The sequence below is a fragment of the Falco naumanni genome, chromosome 12 (genome assembly GCF_017639655.2).
Source record: "Falco naumanni isolate bFalNau1 chromosome 12, bFalNau1.pat, whole genome shotgun sequence".
Lineage (NCBI taxonomy): Eukaryota > Metazoa > Chordata > Aves > Falconiformes > Falconidae > Falco > Falco naumanni.
Genome location: NC_054065.1, coordinates 1,988,429 through 2,003,492, shown reverse-complemented (window position 1 = coordinate 2,003,492; position 15,064 = coordinate 1,988,429). Strand labels below are relative to the sequence as shown.

Genomic DNA, 15,064 nt, shown 5'->3' with positions numbered 1-15,064 from the left:
CCAAGCAACAGATGTGACAGACTTTGTTAATGATCCTATCAGCTCCTGGGGATGGCCCTGATCGCCAGGTGCTGCTGACTCATCTGCCAAAGCATTACTGCTGCTTTGCTGGGCCTCTGGCGTACATTTCGAAGGCTCCACTTAACAGGTTGGTGGTAATTCTGTAGAAAGAGTAAAGCAAAATGGGGATCTGTCTGTATTTGTGAAACGCTACACCATATGTAGCAGGGCTTCTTAGAAACGGGCATCCTGCCAGTTCGCATTTCTGTTTGAGTCACAACAGTCCTAATACTACATTCGTTTGCTGTTGACTCCAAATTAGTAAACCTAAGACTTGCTTATTGCTGTTATGTTGCAAGGCATCCAATTGATCACATGGCTGTCACATGCACAAAGATGGTTTTTATACCTGGTTTCTACTAATTTTCTTGGTTTCTCTGTAACTGACTGAGCCCTTGACAATACTGACTGGATAATATGTTATGGAGGGGAATTAATGCTGTAAAGCCATAGATCAGATAATTTTTGAGCACTGGTCCAAGTGTAACTGATCAGTTCAACACAGTTTGAAATTCTCCATGGTGTAATTAATCACTGATTACAGCACTGCAGGAAAATAAGGGCCAAATCATACATTAAGTTTAGTATAGCAGGGAAGTAGGGGGTTTTGTTGGGGCTTCCCACCCCCAATTTTGTTCTCACTTTTTCCCCCCCTATAGCTGTGAAATAACTTTTGCTTGCATTCTTTGAGCGGTACCTCTCTCATAGGACTTGACTGGTAACGATGGCTTGCATTGCTTGTGTGCTTGTTAAAAGTAAATAAAACCGCAAATGATTATCCACTTACCAATAATGCAAAGTGTGACATGGTTGCCATGATCAGAGCTTTGCAAAGCCTCAAGGAGAACAAGAAGTTAATTATAAATGTACAAGTAACATCTGGAGGTTAAGCAGGTGCTTACCCCAGAACAGAAAAATATCTGTCCTGGGATCTGTCTTTACCTGGCTCTGAAAATTGCTGCTAAGTGAACACATTCCTACCACAAAGAAAAAAAAACACGTTTCGAAGGAAGAAACTAACGTTAGATCTAGGAAGAATTACTATGCAAATTCCTAATTATCAATGTATCTAAGATGGAACAAAACTATTCCTTTCCTCAGCCAAAAGAAATCACTTAAGAAAAACTTTAGCACATCCTCAAGAAAAGTATAAGAAAAAAAGCCCTCTAAGAAATTTATGGCCAAGGATCCAGCTCATAACTCTCTTGCAGGAAATAACCAGTAGGTGCACAGTGCTAATATTGGTCACACAGCCTCACTAGAATTAGAATAGCTAGACATTCCCCATCGAACCACACTATCTTCCATCAATCAAGTCAACCAGTATTGGCTGGCTTTACTGGGTCAACAATGAAGATAGTAGGTGCAGCAGGCTCCGTGTCCAGAACAGACCCACCCTCAAAACATGTTCAACTTAATGCGTGCCTGAAAACCCAAGAAAGCAATACACAAAATGTTCCCTGGGTACCATAAAACAAATGCGTGCCTTGAACTGTTGTGTTCTGAAAGATAGATGTGATTTTACAACTCCACAAAAGACAATTATCCTTCTAATGGGAAGCAGAATGCACACAAGAGCTTACAATAATTACAAGTCTGGTTAAACATCACCCTTGTCTTTCCTCTTTACTCTTACTTGCTTTTGTAAATTCTCTAGTTGGTGACTAACTAGAAAAAAATTACAAGATAAAAAGGATGATTTATTAATGTAAAATACCACAGAAATCACATAACATTTGCTCTTCTCCTGAAAGAGGGTAAAGTTCTTACACATCCCCTCAGCGCCACAGTTAAGAACCGAAAACTCATACTCACATTTGCCTTTCTTGACTTCTCTGCTGATACTCCTGTCTACACAGTAAACACAGAATGTCTCCCTATATATACAACAGAGTAAGGAAAGACGGAGTTTTCTGTGGATTGTTCTAGAATGTAATAGGAAATAGTTATTTTTATCATATTGGACAATTTGCATAACATTAATCCTGAAGAATTAGCTCTTTTCCCTCCAGTTTGCATCTAAGATGCTGGAACACAGAGAGAAGCAGCCCACACACTAAGCAGAAATTAGCGCGCCAACTTAATTACCTCTTCTGCAGGTATTAGCGGGAACAAGAACCATTCATCTTATAAACCCGCCATTTCCTGCAATACTTGGCAACTGTCTCAGAAGAAGGTGAAATAAATACAAACAAGAGAAGAGATCTTCTCCTAAGTAACATTTCCACTTCAGAAAGCATTTCCATTTTTCCTGTTTAAAGGTGATCCTAGGTCAGTGGCAAATACCATGGCATTTGGTCCTCCAAGTCCCTTCCAGCCATATTCTCTGTGACTCACATGGGCTTGAGAAAGCCAATGCAATCATAAGCAAGGGAAAGAGGCAGATTAAAAAGTAGGAGACAAGGATTTTTAATACAGAATGGTCCATTCACATGTTTTCCTTTTGCCAAGCCCGGGCTGGCCTTCCAGCTGCTCCGCACCAAGTCCCAGGCACAAACCACCTCTGGGCTCCAGATAAACCTGTACGTTGTGACGTCCATGACCCAAGCAGCATGAAACCTTTGGGAATCTTTTCACAAACCAGGCCAGAATATCAATTTATTACTGAAACTGGGTCAGGTCCACATGGTTTCAGGTTTCAGTTTACAAAAGTCCCAGATTAACAGGAAAGTTGACATTACTTTTGTAACAGTATGTCCTTGCTAACTGCAACAGTGGAACGCTTGCCAGGGGAGCCACAGAAAAGTACTACACGAGGCACTCATGTTTGGAAGAAATCATGGTTTGCATTCGTTTGTATTCCAGTCTGAACGGGTTCTTCTGAACTGTGCTGCTTCCCATACTCCATGAACTCACCAAAGCAGGGAAGCCATCCCTGAAAAACTGTAGTAAATATATTCACAGGTTTTGGTCATGGCCTACGAAATGCACTCCATTTGCTCCCTGACTTAGATGAATAACCCTTAAAAATTCTATTAAAATCATGCGTGGCGCACAGGTACACGCTAAAAATACTCTCCTCCTGTGAAATTTTTGGCATGAAAACACTTCTTGATTTTCATCCAGAAAATTCTTTATGAGTTTTAATTGTGTTTTTTTAGAAGCCGGAATTTTCATTGCCTCTCCCTCCCTGCTTTCCTTCTCTATCTGAATTGCATCTATGTTTATATGCAGGAAAGAGAGAGTTTCCCACCCTCCTTTTGCTTTTCATCCTTTTGTACTGTTTTCTTCTTTTTTTCCAGTTTGACCACGAACACAGAAGATGCACTGCTACTACACCATAATCACTCCAGCATGAAAATTCAATCTACTCCTGAGCAAAATGGTAATTGGGTGAAAGCAACAAGCAGAACACACCAATCTTAAAAAGCCTCCATAAGCCAGAGTATTTATTTCAACTATTTCCCCTGCTTCACATAGCTAGAACAGAAAGTGTATAAACTGTATTAATGTTCACAAATTGTGACCAGCTGCATTTCCATGTGGTCAGTTTAGGGGAGATGGATGAAAAAGTACCTCCCAATTTTGACAGTTCCATAACTGGAGAGGCTTGAGCCCCTAAATTAGAAACTTCTGAAGTTAATTGGGCTCCCCACAGAATTTTAGATCCTCTTACACCTAAGCAACAAAGTTCCAGAAAAGCCAAAACAGTACAGGTTTGCGTTGATCCTGTAGTTCACACGAAATGAAAGAGAAGGAAAATGTAAGGGGAAAAAAATAATTGTTGGAAGCTTTTTTATAAAAACAATATACTTAATGCAAAAACATGAGCTGAAAGCCTCATTTTTAAAGCCAACACAAAAGACACATCTCTCTGTTTATTTTCAAAAACCTTCTTTCGTCGAATCTCACCCACAAAATTTCCCCATCTGGGAATTGCCTGTCTCTGCAAAAAAGCTTAGTTATCAGTTGACAAGTACTAACTGTCTCAGACTCATTCCAGAGCAAAACATGTTTCATTTTTATATTACACATAGAAATTATGCACTTAGATGTAGTCAAATACTGTCTACGCTTAACGCCCATCCACCTTAAAGGCTTAGTAACATTTAAAGGAAGCAAAGCTTCAAAAACCAATCATACAACATACAAAGTGGTTGGCAAAAAAGTAGCGTTTGCATTGCTTGATAGAAGAGTTCAAAACTGTTACAAAGAATGCTAGAAACTCAAAAAGTGGAATTTGGAAGTGGATTTTCATCACCCTCTCTACTTGTCTGGTCCTCATCCCTGTTCCTGTTCTTTCTGCCTCTACCGCATCAAGACAATTTGTCTCAAGGCAATCTGGGTTTATATCTCTCCAGGATATTACCTCAAGATAAGAATCAAAGCTCTGATCTGAGAGAATGATTTCATCCCTAATCTTTCCCCATTAGAAGTGCTCCAAGGTTAACAGAAATTAGTAAACATTTTTGAATCCTGTATTGAATTTCGCTTTGCAGTATGCTCTGCTAGACATTATTTATACTTCAGGGAGTGCTTTCATGCAGTATCCAAGCAACAAATAGAAGGAAAAACACGAGGCACATTGCAGATTTGGCTGAATAAATAAAATAAATGCAGAAACATTGCTAGTTAGATGCTAAAGACATGAGATGAGAACATTCTCTTCTACATACGCATTTTTTGTGGAAAGACTTTTGGATTACAGGCTCATGACCAGGTTTTGAAATGTATCCACAGCCAAGCTCATCCTTGATAAAAGGCATAATTTAAAACAAAAATAAAATATTGCCATTATTGGCAAGTTTCTATAAACAAGAAATCTTTCCCATTAAGATGAGTCAGCAAAGTATCCAAAACCAACGTCATCAGTTCAACGAAGGGTTTCATAGTTTCTCTGTCTTGCGTCCCTAAAACATTGATTCCAACAGCAAAGAACATTATAGTCTCTTCAGCCTTCAGGTTTTGCGTGATGGGCTGCTATGGGTCAGATTTCCAGCTGGTGTAAGTCAGTATGGTCTCACAGAAACCAAGGGAGAATGCCAGCTTACACCAGCTGACAATCCGGCTGGTAGCTCTCCTCCAAAATCATCAGCCTCAGCATGATTTTATCCCAGCTCTACTATTGTGCCTGGCTTAGCTCTCACCGACTACATGGAGGGTACCTCACAGCGAGTATTGTTCCCTTCCTTGAGCAGCTGGTGCAGCCAGAGCATTTTACCCCCCTTCACAAATCCTACCCTGTCCCTCCCTGCTTGAGCTGGTGCAGAACGCTGCATCTCACTCATCTCAGTGTTGCAGGCAGCCAAAAGCACGTCCCTCAGTGCTTTTCCTCTTTACTGATGCCAAAACGAAAAATAAAATAGACAGGAGAGAGCTGTGCTGTGCCAGCCTGGGAATTAAGGCATAGTTCTCACCTAAATCAGTGAAAGAAAGGAAGCACGCTATGAAAGTTAGCGCAGTGCCAATGTATCTAATACCCAGGTATGATAAAGCAGATTTACCTGCTTTCAAGATTATCCTCATGCGTATTTTGCATCCTAAAAGCATATGCATGTATGCACACATGCACACGGAGCCAGCATACATGTATGAATTTTCTATTTTCTTCCTCTCTGTGCAAACGGCTTTTTATATTTAATCACTTCGTAACTACAGTGCAGAATTCTCTTGTACATTACTTTGCTAAATTACTGAACTGCTGTTCAAGCACAGCGTCAGGCCTTTGTGCATAAAGATTGGCGTATGGCTGGAGCCCTCCACCAGAAACAGATATGGTACCTGTATTCCAGTCCAGAAGCTTAATGTACAGGAATTCAGAGATCGAAAGATCGATCAATACAGGCTTATTTGCTGGCAAGATGCTGGGTTCTCCTGCATACATGTCCAACTCGATATTGCTTAGTCTTGAAAGAATTTAATCAGAGATGTAAAATGACTGCAGCTGTCAGACTTTCCAGAGTAAGGCTGCCAGCAACCGCTCCTATCCTGCTCCCTCTCCAAAGAAGCAAAAAGCCTATTTTTCTAGCTCCACTTGTCCTGCCTGAGCGATGTGTGCCAGATTACAGTTATTCACCAGGATGCAATCACTTTCATGCATCACTCTGTTACTAAGTGATCACAGATACTACCCATGAAGCAGACAAGCGTGCGTGATTCCAGAAAAGTCCTAAGCTACATTCAGCAGCACTTTTTTTCAGCAGTTTTGCTCTATACTCCAGAAGCTACATTAGACCACAGATCTGGTACCTAATCAGACTACAAAGAATCTGACCTACACCTCCACCACACACTTTGCACACTATTTGTTTGATTCTAAAGAGAGTGAGCAAACTCTGAAACTATGCATAACTGATACCAAAAATCATGTTACCACAGCGATGAGGTACAGATGATCTCTGTACCAAATCACATTTTTGATAGGACATCATTGAATACAAGTTGTTCACGCTTACTTGAAAGTTACTTTATGCACCACAGACATACTGTGACACTTTTTTTTGGTCAGTCTACTGATGAACTTGAGAAATAAAAATGCTAAGAACAAAATATAATTTATTGCCTGGTTTTTGCTATTTGCTTTAGAAACGGTTCTCCACCAGCAGCTTTAAAAGCTAACACATTAATCAGCAGTGACAGATGGGCTAAGCTTTTTCTTGTTTTCTGATAAGAGCACAGTGTTCATCAGTAGTTACAACAAGCACTGCAGGTGACATGCGTAAGTACAGCAGCTTCTCCGCTGCCATGCTCCCTCCCCTTGATGCCCGCATGACACAAACACACAGAATGATACTCCTGTTTTTAACACCAGCCTCCTACAGATTCTGGTAAGGCCCTGCAGCTGAGAAGTTGTTGCAGAAGTAAAATCCAGAAGCAAAGCATTGGGTGAGGTCAACGTTTGGAAGAGCTTTTCTTGAAATAATTTAATCAGCTTTTATCTGAGCAAAGTAAGATTTTTCAAAATAAGCCCTTTCATGCTCACCTGACCACGTCTGTATTAGGCCTTCGGCTGCTAAACAAAAACACAGACTAAGAACCAGCACAGCCACACCACTGCTGAGAAGATGCAGCTGCAGTTTCACTGCTGTAAGGTTTTTATTTGTTTAGTGCCAAGTGAATTCTTCACATGCCCTTCACACTTGATTTACAAGCATCAACATACTGCTGGGCCCTCTCCCCTTATCCACTTGCTGTTATTAAAATTAGGCTGTTGATTTTTAAGTCCCAGATAGCTCAGTACTGGATATTCACGAAACGTACCTGCAAGAGATTATTCTCAGTATGCTCTTTCAAAGTCAAGGATAAACCATAGGTTTATCTTCTTCAGCTCTAAATCATTGTATTTTGTCCTTTTTTATTGATTTCAGACCCAAAACCTCATTCTGACCATGCAGATTTTTTTGTATCTTTAGTGTGCACTCAGAGGGAAACAGCAGAAACTTTGCTATGAGAGATATACTAGTCAGCAGGGACAAGCAGGTGCACAACACTCAAAGAGTACTACAGGCAGTATCTTACTTTCTGCTTTTTTGGGGGCCTGTTCTGCTGACTTTTTGCACCAGAGCTGTGGGGAGAAATGGCTCAAATACCAAGGCCAAAAGTGCTAACTAGCCCCACATATGGTACTCAGCACTTTCCCATTGCAAGTTTTCTCTGTCTTTTTTTATCCTTAAGAAGCAGCTATTCCACTATATTAAAAAGAAAAAAATTTCAGTAGCGTAACTTCAGTAACAATTTCAATGGTTTTCCCCTTTTGCATCTATGAGAATTTAAGTTACTGGTGTGAATTACAAGCCTGGTTTCAATTTGTGCAATAGGGATGAGTAAGGAAAGCTGCACAGCGAATGCAGTCTCCTTACCTGCGTTCCCCTGTAAGGTTCACAACCAGTGTGACATGCAACACTAGCAAGTGTCCCAACATAAGCACAATCATTTAGGTGGAGCTGAAAACAGAATGCACAGCTTCATCTGCCCTGCGCTGAGAAGATACACCTCTTATTTAATAAACTTTGAAACTTTTTAATTCATATGCCAGACAGCTGAGTCACAGACCTTCTGGTCACTCGGGTGAACCCAGAGGACAAAAAAGCAAATACAAATGAGCAGAAAAGCAGGTAACTTTAGCTAAGCGTTTTTTAACACAGAATTAGCTAACTAGAGAAACAGAAAGTTTTGGAGGTGACAATTCTCATGCTACCTGAAAACAGCATCTGAGACAGCAAGCATGGTACATCTGAATGTCACAATCCCAGACTGAACGTGAAAAATTCTGCTGAACAACTGAACTGTTTCTTAAGGCTTTCATAACAGCTCAACGCACCAGGGAGCTGCACAGCAAATCTTGTTAGCTAATGGTCCTTGACAGACGAAATCCAACACTTGAGGATTTGTGAATGAAGTATTTTGCACAAATTTGATATCTTTCTAGCTCCTACAGAGCAGGTAGAATTACCTGGTCTTCCAGCAAGACCTTCCAAAGAACCACAGAGAACAAGGACAGGTGAAAGATTACTTCCTGCAGTGGGGTGTCTTACTTTACGAAGTAGGGATCAGTTACCTTCTTCTCATATCACTTGCACAGTGAGTTAGCTCAACATGAATGGCAACCAATCTGACTGCATACCCCTTCAAATCTGGATTCTGATTGAAAGCTGAGTTCCCAGACCATTTATTTGTTTTAATCTGAAACAATCCTTCACATTCTGGTCTTCGTGGTATACAGACCGCTTTAGTATTATCACTCACCAGCTGCTGTGATGACAGTAGTGTTTTTCTACTATTATATCATACCTGCTGTAACTGAGCTTTTCTCTCATATGTTGTCTCTTCTGATCACAGACTACTCTGACCACCGTCTCATGCTTTGCTGTTTAAATATTTCAACATCTTGATGGATGCCATTACAATTCTTTCTAAAACAGAGTATCAGACACTGGCTAGAGAACTCACTTTTTGCCTAGTCACTCTCTACCTTTCTTTACCTTAAAGGAGATAAGTCTTATTTCAATTACAGTAAACAAGAATCAACACAAGACGGAAGCTTCACAGAAGAGACACTTCACAACTTGTTGAAGAACGTGGACAGAAGATACTTGCACTAACAGGAAGATTCACAGTGAGTATATAGCCATTAGTCAGGGAGTGTAAAATGCCCACGGCTGTTCTACTTTTGAATGCAACGGGTTGCATCTTATAAATAGGGAATAAAGAACCACTGCCTGGTCTGTTCATTGGGAAACCTTTCATACTAGGACAAGAAGATACTGACGCATGTGCATTGCGGAGTGCAACACATTGATAGTCTTTTGATATATCTTGTCCCTTCAATGAAAGGCAGGCATACTGAAAGAGCTGGACATCCACAGGCAGCCTTCAGGTACAACTAACCTAGGACCCTGGGAAAGAAAAATGCTGTTGCCAGGAGGCCTCAGCAAAGAAAAATGCTGTTGTCACAAGACAGCCAATCCTGGAGATGTGGGAAGAAGCTCATGCCCACAAAGAGCCAGTGCCCATCTAAGTCAGACTGGAGTGTTATTCAGTAAATCTGGGCCCTGCAGGTGGTACACAACTCCTTCTGCTTCAGCGTGCAGTGAAATACCGGGAGAGAGCACTGCTGCAATAGAAAGTCAAATTTGTGGGGATTAGAGCCTAGAAGAGCCTCCTGGTATCACCCGATGTGGCTTTGTGTGCATTACCAGCCACAGGCATTTTCACACAGTGATTATCGTGTCTGATCCTGTGACAAGCAGCTGAATTAGAGTACACCTTTCCAGAAAGAGCCTGTCTCGATTTAAAGAGTACGATGGCTGAGATTATTGCTCTCTCAGCTCCAGGCTGCAGCTGTTAAAAAACTGCAAGTGCCTTTCTGGAGAGATGCAAGGGAAGATTGCCCACCAGACAGCATATCCAAAAACATACATTGAAAGGTGCCAGGAGTACCATGGCTCAGCCTTTAACTATAACCTTTGATCTGCAATACAAACAAACCTCTCTTAATTCCTGTCTCCCTGCATGACGATTAGGCTCTCAAGCAGTGCGGCAGCAGTGCAGTACGCTAAGCCAAGTTTTGGCAGCACACAGCATTCTCAACACTAACAGAGAATTACAGATATGAAATATATCAAATTAAAATAACTGAGTAATGCTTATTAAGAACAAAAAATAAATACTCTGGGAAAATGTTTAAATATGCCTCTGAATTGAATCTTCAGCAAAATTATTTGATTTGACATCAGTATTTGTTTTAGGCTATCTAAATAATTCAAGTACTTTCCTTACATTACTTCTCCTTGAAATAAGAGTTTCGTGTTTATTATTCATTACTCAGGTGGGGACCTCTGCTTGCCATAAAACTAAGTGGAACAACCAACTGCAACAAAGGCTAGATCTTGGACCCAAACGCTGCTAATGAGCTTTGTATTAAAAGCACTGCCCACCCAAGGAATAGAATATAACCTGCAACCACTAACGTGGCAGGAGTAAAATAGAGTTTCTTCCTCAAACAAGATCAAACTGTAAGAGAACCCAAGTCAAGATTCTTCTTGTGTACCACCAATCTATCACTAGGCTGCTCCCGACCCCACTTAGCACAGCCCCATTCCAGGTCAGGCATTTCATCAGTAATTTCAAATGCACACTGTGATGAGAACTGCTGTAATTAGAAGTCTTCTAAAGATAGAAAAATTTAACACACATCTTTCCATGGGCAGTTCCATTAAGTCAATAAGATTACTATCCTCAGTAGGAGATATGTGATCTGCTCTCTGCCCACCTGCGTGAACTACTTTATTTCCCTGTTGCTCAGCTCCAAACCTGATCCTGCCCTGTGCCTGACATGTAAAAGTTTCTGCATCTAATACGCCCCCATGGCCAGCACCAAGAGGCCAAAGGGCACTCTGCGCTCTGGAATCAGTCTCATCAGAATCACAAATGAAACAGCTGATACCTCTGTCTCAGTATGGTTAATTTAACAAACCTGCTTCAACACATGATAAGGTGTTGGGTTTAAAACTGTCCTTGTATCTAAAATTTCACTAGCAGAAAATTCAGTACATTTTGAGCTGGTTTCCATGCTTATAGTATGTCCCACGTTACTGAGGCATTTTGTTCAGAGGTCAGGAATGTGGGCATGCTACCATAAGAGTCAGGAAATCATTTACAGAGCGCATAAAAATTTCTTTGAAGGGCAATGCCTCAGAGCTGAGAGGACATGACATAATCTCTTTGCTGCATAAACAAATCTGGTTAATGTACAGCCTTTAATATGCAATAATCAAATGTTAAAAAAAAAAAAAAGGCCCAATCAAATTTAATTTCTCTGCCAATGAGAGTGTAATTCAGCAGAAGACAGCAAGTATTTCAGAAGCTCTGCTTCCTCAGGAAAATTTGCAGTTTCAGCATTATTTACTAAATGACAGCTATACCTACTACGTTCCTCCATTTCAGGACAAGTGAGATGTTCTGAACACCTCCAAATGAAGATACTTTGAAGCCTGTCACAGAAACCCAATCAAAACAATTTAAGATTCAGCCAAATAGATTAATATCTGATGAGACTGATGAGGTGAGAAACTGAGTCAGTACAAACTTCTAGGTAATAAAAAAAAGTGCTTGGATTAAATCTCTTCTGTCCTGGATTAAATCCCTTCTGTCCTGTGCTTACAGTGAAGAAGTCTTAACAGCAAACCTGAACAGCCAAGTGTTTGCAAAACGTCAGATATGAACACATCCTGCAAAGCAACATGAGACCATCATGTCCCACTAATGTCAGTGGACAAAACAATCTCAAAACTTGTTCAGGCAAGCTGCACTTGACCTCAGAAGAATTTCCAGCTCTCATTTACTGACAAGGCACAGGCACTGAAGACAGTGTCCGTACTGTCACATACATACGGCATCAGAGTTTCGCTCATGTGGTCAGTGCTTACCAGCTAGGGCCTTGATGCGGGATCGTTCAAAGAGTCGAGCAGAACTATTTTCATTGTCCCAGTCATCGACATCCCAGCGGTTGTTGACATCGCTGTACTGCTGTTGGATTTCAATATTGTCATAATCTGTTGCTACTGTTGTCGTCATCCTGAGTCTTCTTAACCTATTCTCACCATCAGATTCTTCTTAAAAACCTCTGTAAAAGAAAAACACACATAATAATTTAGATAATATACGTATATTGAAAGAAAGTGGTAAAATTCAAGCTCAAGACTTCTGGTTTCAAAAACCAATGACTTTTACTTGAAGCCCGGGCACAAGCTCAAGAACAGGTTAGATACCAACCAGTCCTTCAGAAAGCAACTGAATGCTCAAAGTCCTCTTAAAAAGCGAAGCGCCTCACAAAAGCAAGATTTCAAGCCAGCAGCTTTGCTGCATACACATATCCCGAATTGTCATGTCCAGCTCTGCACAAAGCGGAACACATATGAAACGTGCAGTTAAATACTTTCACCACCGTTATTTTCAAAATCAGCCAGTCAGCTTTACAAATCTGTGAATGTAGGCTAAACCATATGGAGCCGTGGATAACTCGGCTACGAAAAACCTGAAGTGCGAAGAAGACCTCAACACCTTTACAAAACGGTGTAAATTCTGATGAAAAAAATGCAAATGCTTAAAAAGTCACATAAGCATTTGACCAGCAGAAGCCTTTTAACATGTATCTGAAGAAACATTTCTTTCTTCACATGCAAATGCTGACTTTGTGGGCCACCCTGGGAATTTAGTTATGAACTAACCCAGATAAAAACAACTATCTGAGGCATCGCTTTGAACTCTCCCTCGCAACAAAATGGTAGCCCACCAACGCAACTCTTTACACGAGGTTCTCCTCTTTCAGGCAGCCGGATACTGTTAGCATATTCATACCACTTTCTGATTGGAATTTGCATGTACTTATCGGCACTAAATATAAAAGAGCCGAACACCTCCTCTGAGGGAAGAGGAGGGAGGTTACAGACGGCGGCTGCACCGCAGGCCCTGAAGCGAGGGGCGCAGCGGCGCGTGCAGCGCCGCCCTCAGCCCGTCCCTCAGCGCCCGCGCTCACACCGGCCCCCACAGCAAGCACACGGGCCGCCTTCACAGAAATGTGGTCGTTATTAAAACAATGCGGTTCAATGTTTGGGAAAGGGGGCACGGCCAGGTTCTAGTAGCGGCGGTCACATGACAGGAAGACTCGGGAGCGTGCGTGAGAAAGGTCTCCGGCCGTGTGGCTCCACCTGTGTGCCGGCTCCCGCCGCGGCTCCTGCGCGCCCCCCGCCGCCGCGCCGTGCCACAGGCAGGCAGCCCCGGGGCGCCGGCCGGGCGCTCCCTCACGGACGTCGGCGGCTGCCGCTCCCCCAGCGAGCCGGTGCATCCCCCGCCGCGGCCGAGCCGGCAGCGCCCAGCTCACCTGCCCCCGCCGCCGCGGCCAGCGGGGAGCGCCCAGCCCGCCAGCGGGCCCGCCTCAGGCGGCCACCTGGTGCCACCTGCCGGCGCCGGGCAGCAGGGCCGGCACGCCCCGCCGCCCCCTCGGCCCCGCCGCCCCCTCGGCCCCGGGAACGGGAGGCTGCGGCGGCCCTGCCGAGCCACCCTGCGGCCGACACGGCGCCAGCTCACGGGGGAAAACTGGCCTAGGCGCCACCACTGCTCCCGCACTTCAGAGGCATTAACTTCCCAGAGGGGCCTATGATAAAAAGGCTGGGTTGACACGACACCCTCCTGTTCCCCACCGCAGATGAGATTTCTCATCTATCTCCTTCAAAAATAATCCCTCCGTTTCACACTGAAACAGAAAACGGGCTGCACTCGAGGCTCTTACATAAGACACTGCTGCCGAAGCCTGTTTGCGAGCGATTCAACCTTCACAAAAGGTGGGAAGAAATCGCTTTAGCTATGGTAAGCTGCCAACAGACTGAAAGAACACGAAGCAAACTTGCTCTGGGAAAAGCCTTTGGAACGACCCTCCTTTGCTGCAGCCGCCTGGGCTGGCGCTTTCCAGCAGGGAGCCCGGGCGAGGGACAGGCCCTTCCTCTGCCGGCCGCGTTCTGCCGCTGTCGACAGACAAAAGGATGGCGCCCAGGCCAGGACAGGATTAAGTCCCACTCGAAGCCTTTCTGCACAGCATTCACCAGCTGATCCCCATCTAGTATCAAGCTTAGCCAAAAACCTCCCATTGATTCCTGTACACAGGCCGAAATCAGGGTTAATTCCAATCAAATCCGTGGAGCAGCTGTGGTATAAACAACGTGTGGAATCAGACTGTTCTGCAGCATCAGTTTCAACCTTTTCAGCTCTCAGTATTCATCAGTGCCCAATGAGGAGATGATGTGCCACTGCAAGAGCAGCAGTTCAAACCATAAAAATTAAAGCAGTCACCCTAAAACCAGGATGCTGCATCATGCTAATTTAGTATAGACGCTACAAGCCATCGATTCCATTTATTTCTGTATCATCTGTGTTTAGATGCACACGTAACTGCATCAGGATCAATTTCAACTATAACTTGTGCTTTATCTCTTCTTTTACCCTTCCTGAGCATCACACAAGCAAAAATCTATCCCACATAAAGCTTAATTGAGCATTAAATGGGCCTGTTATCCCACACCTATAGGGCTAGAAAACTTACATACTTGTTCTGATTCTGTAGAGACACTGAAAATAAAAGCACTGTCTCTTTCACTGGCTGACATCAAGGTCCCTTTTCTGGGATGCAGCTCAATGACACAGGAACAGCAGAGAGAGGTAGCAGACACACACTGCAGTGATAAAAATAAGTACCTTGCAGCAAAGCACTTCTGTGGGGAGGTGAGGATAACAGAGCTGAATTCTAACTGAAATAAGCTGCCCTGCCTTCTTCCAAAGAAAGACCCAGCTACATAATGTGCAACCACCACGCTAAGCCTCTGCTCTGCTGAAAAACAATTTCTCTTAAGACTCCTGCTGCAGCTCTGACCCAGCACAACCCCCTGGAGCCTCCAAGAACAGAGAGGGAAGATAAACACAAGCTCTATCAGAAACCTCCAGTATTCATACTACAGCAATGAGGTGGAGGTCCTGCGGATGGGCTCAGCTACAACAGCAAATCTTATTTCTA

The 15,064-nt window shown here is 43.0% G+C and overlaps 1 protein-coding gene across 4 annotated transcripts in view; it reads right to left on the bottom strand.

Annotated features, from left to right (window-relative positions):
• The window catches only part of SPTBN1 (spectrin beta, non-erythrocytic 1), a 135,930-nt gene that overhangs the window by 81,476 nt on the left and 39,390 nt on the right, over nt 1–15,064 (bottom strand). For all 4 annotated transcript variants that reach the window (XM_040612403.1, XM_040612402.1, XM_040612405.1 and 1 more), the window contains exon 2: nt 11,928–12,124. In XM_040612403.1, coding sequence (XP_040468337.1) covers nt 11,928–12,075 — 148 coding nt within the window. In that variant the 5' untranslated portion in view covers nt 12,076–12,124. The remainder of the gene's footprint in view (nt 1–11,927; nt 12,125–15,064) is intronic.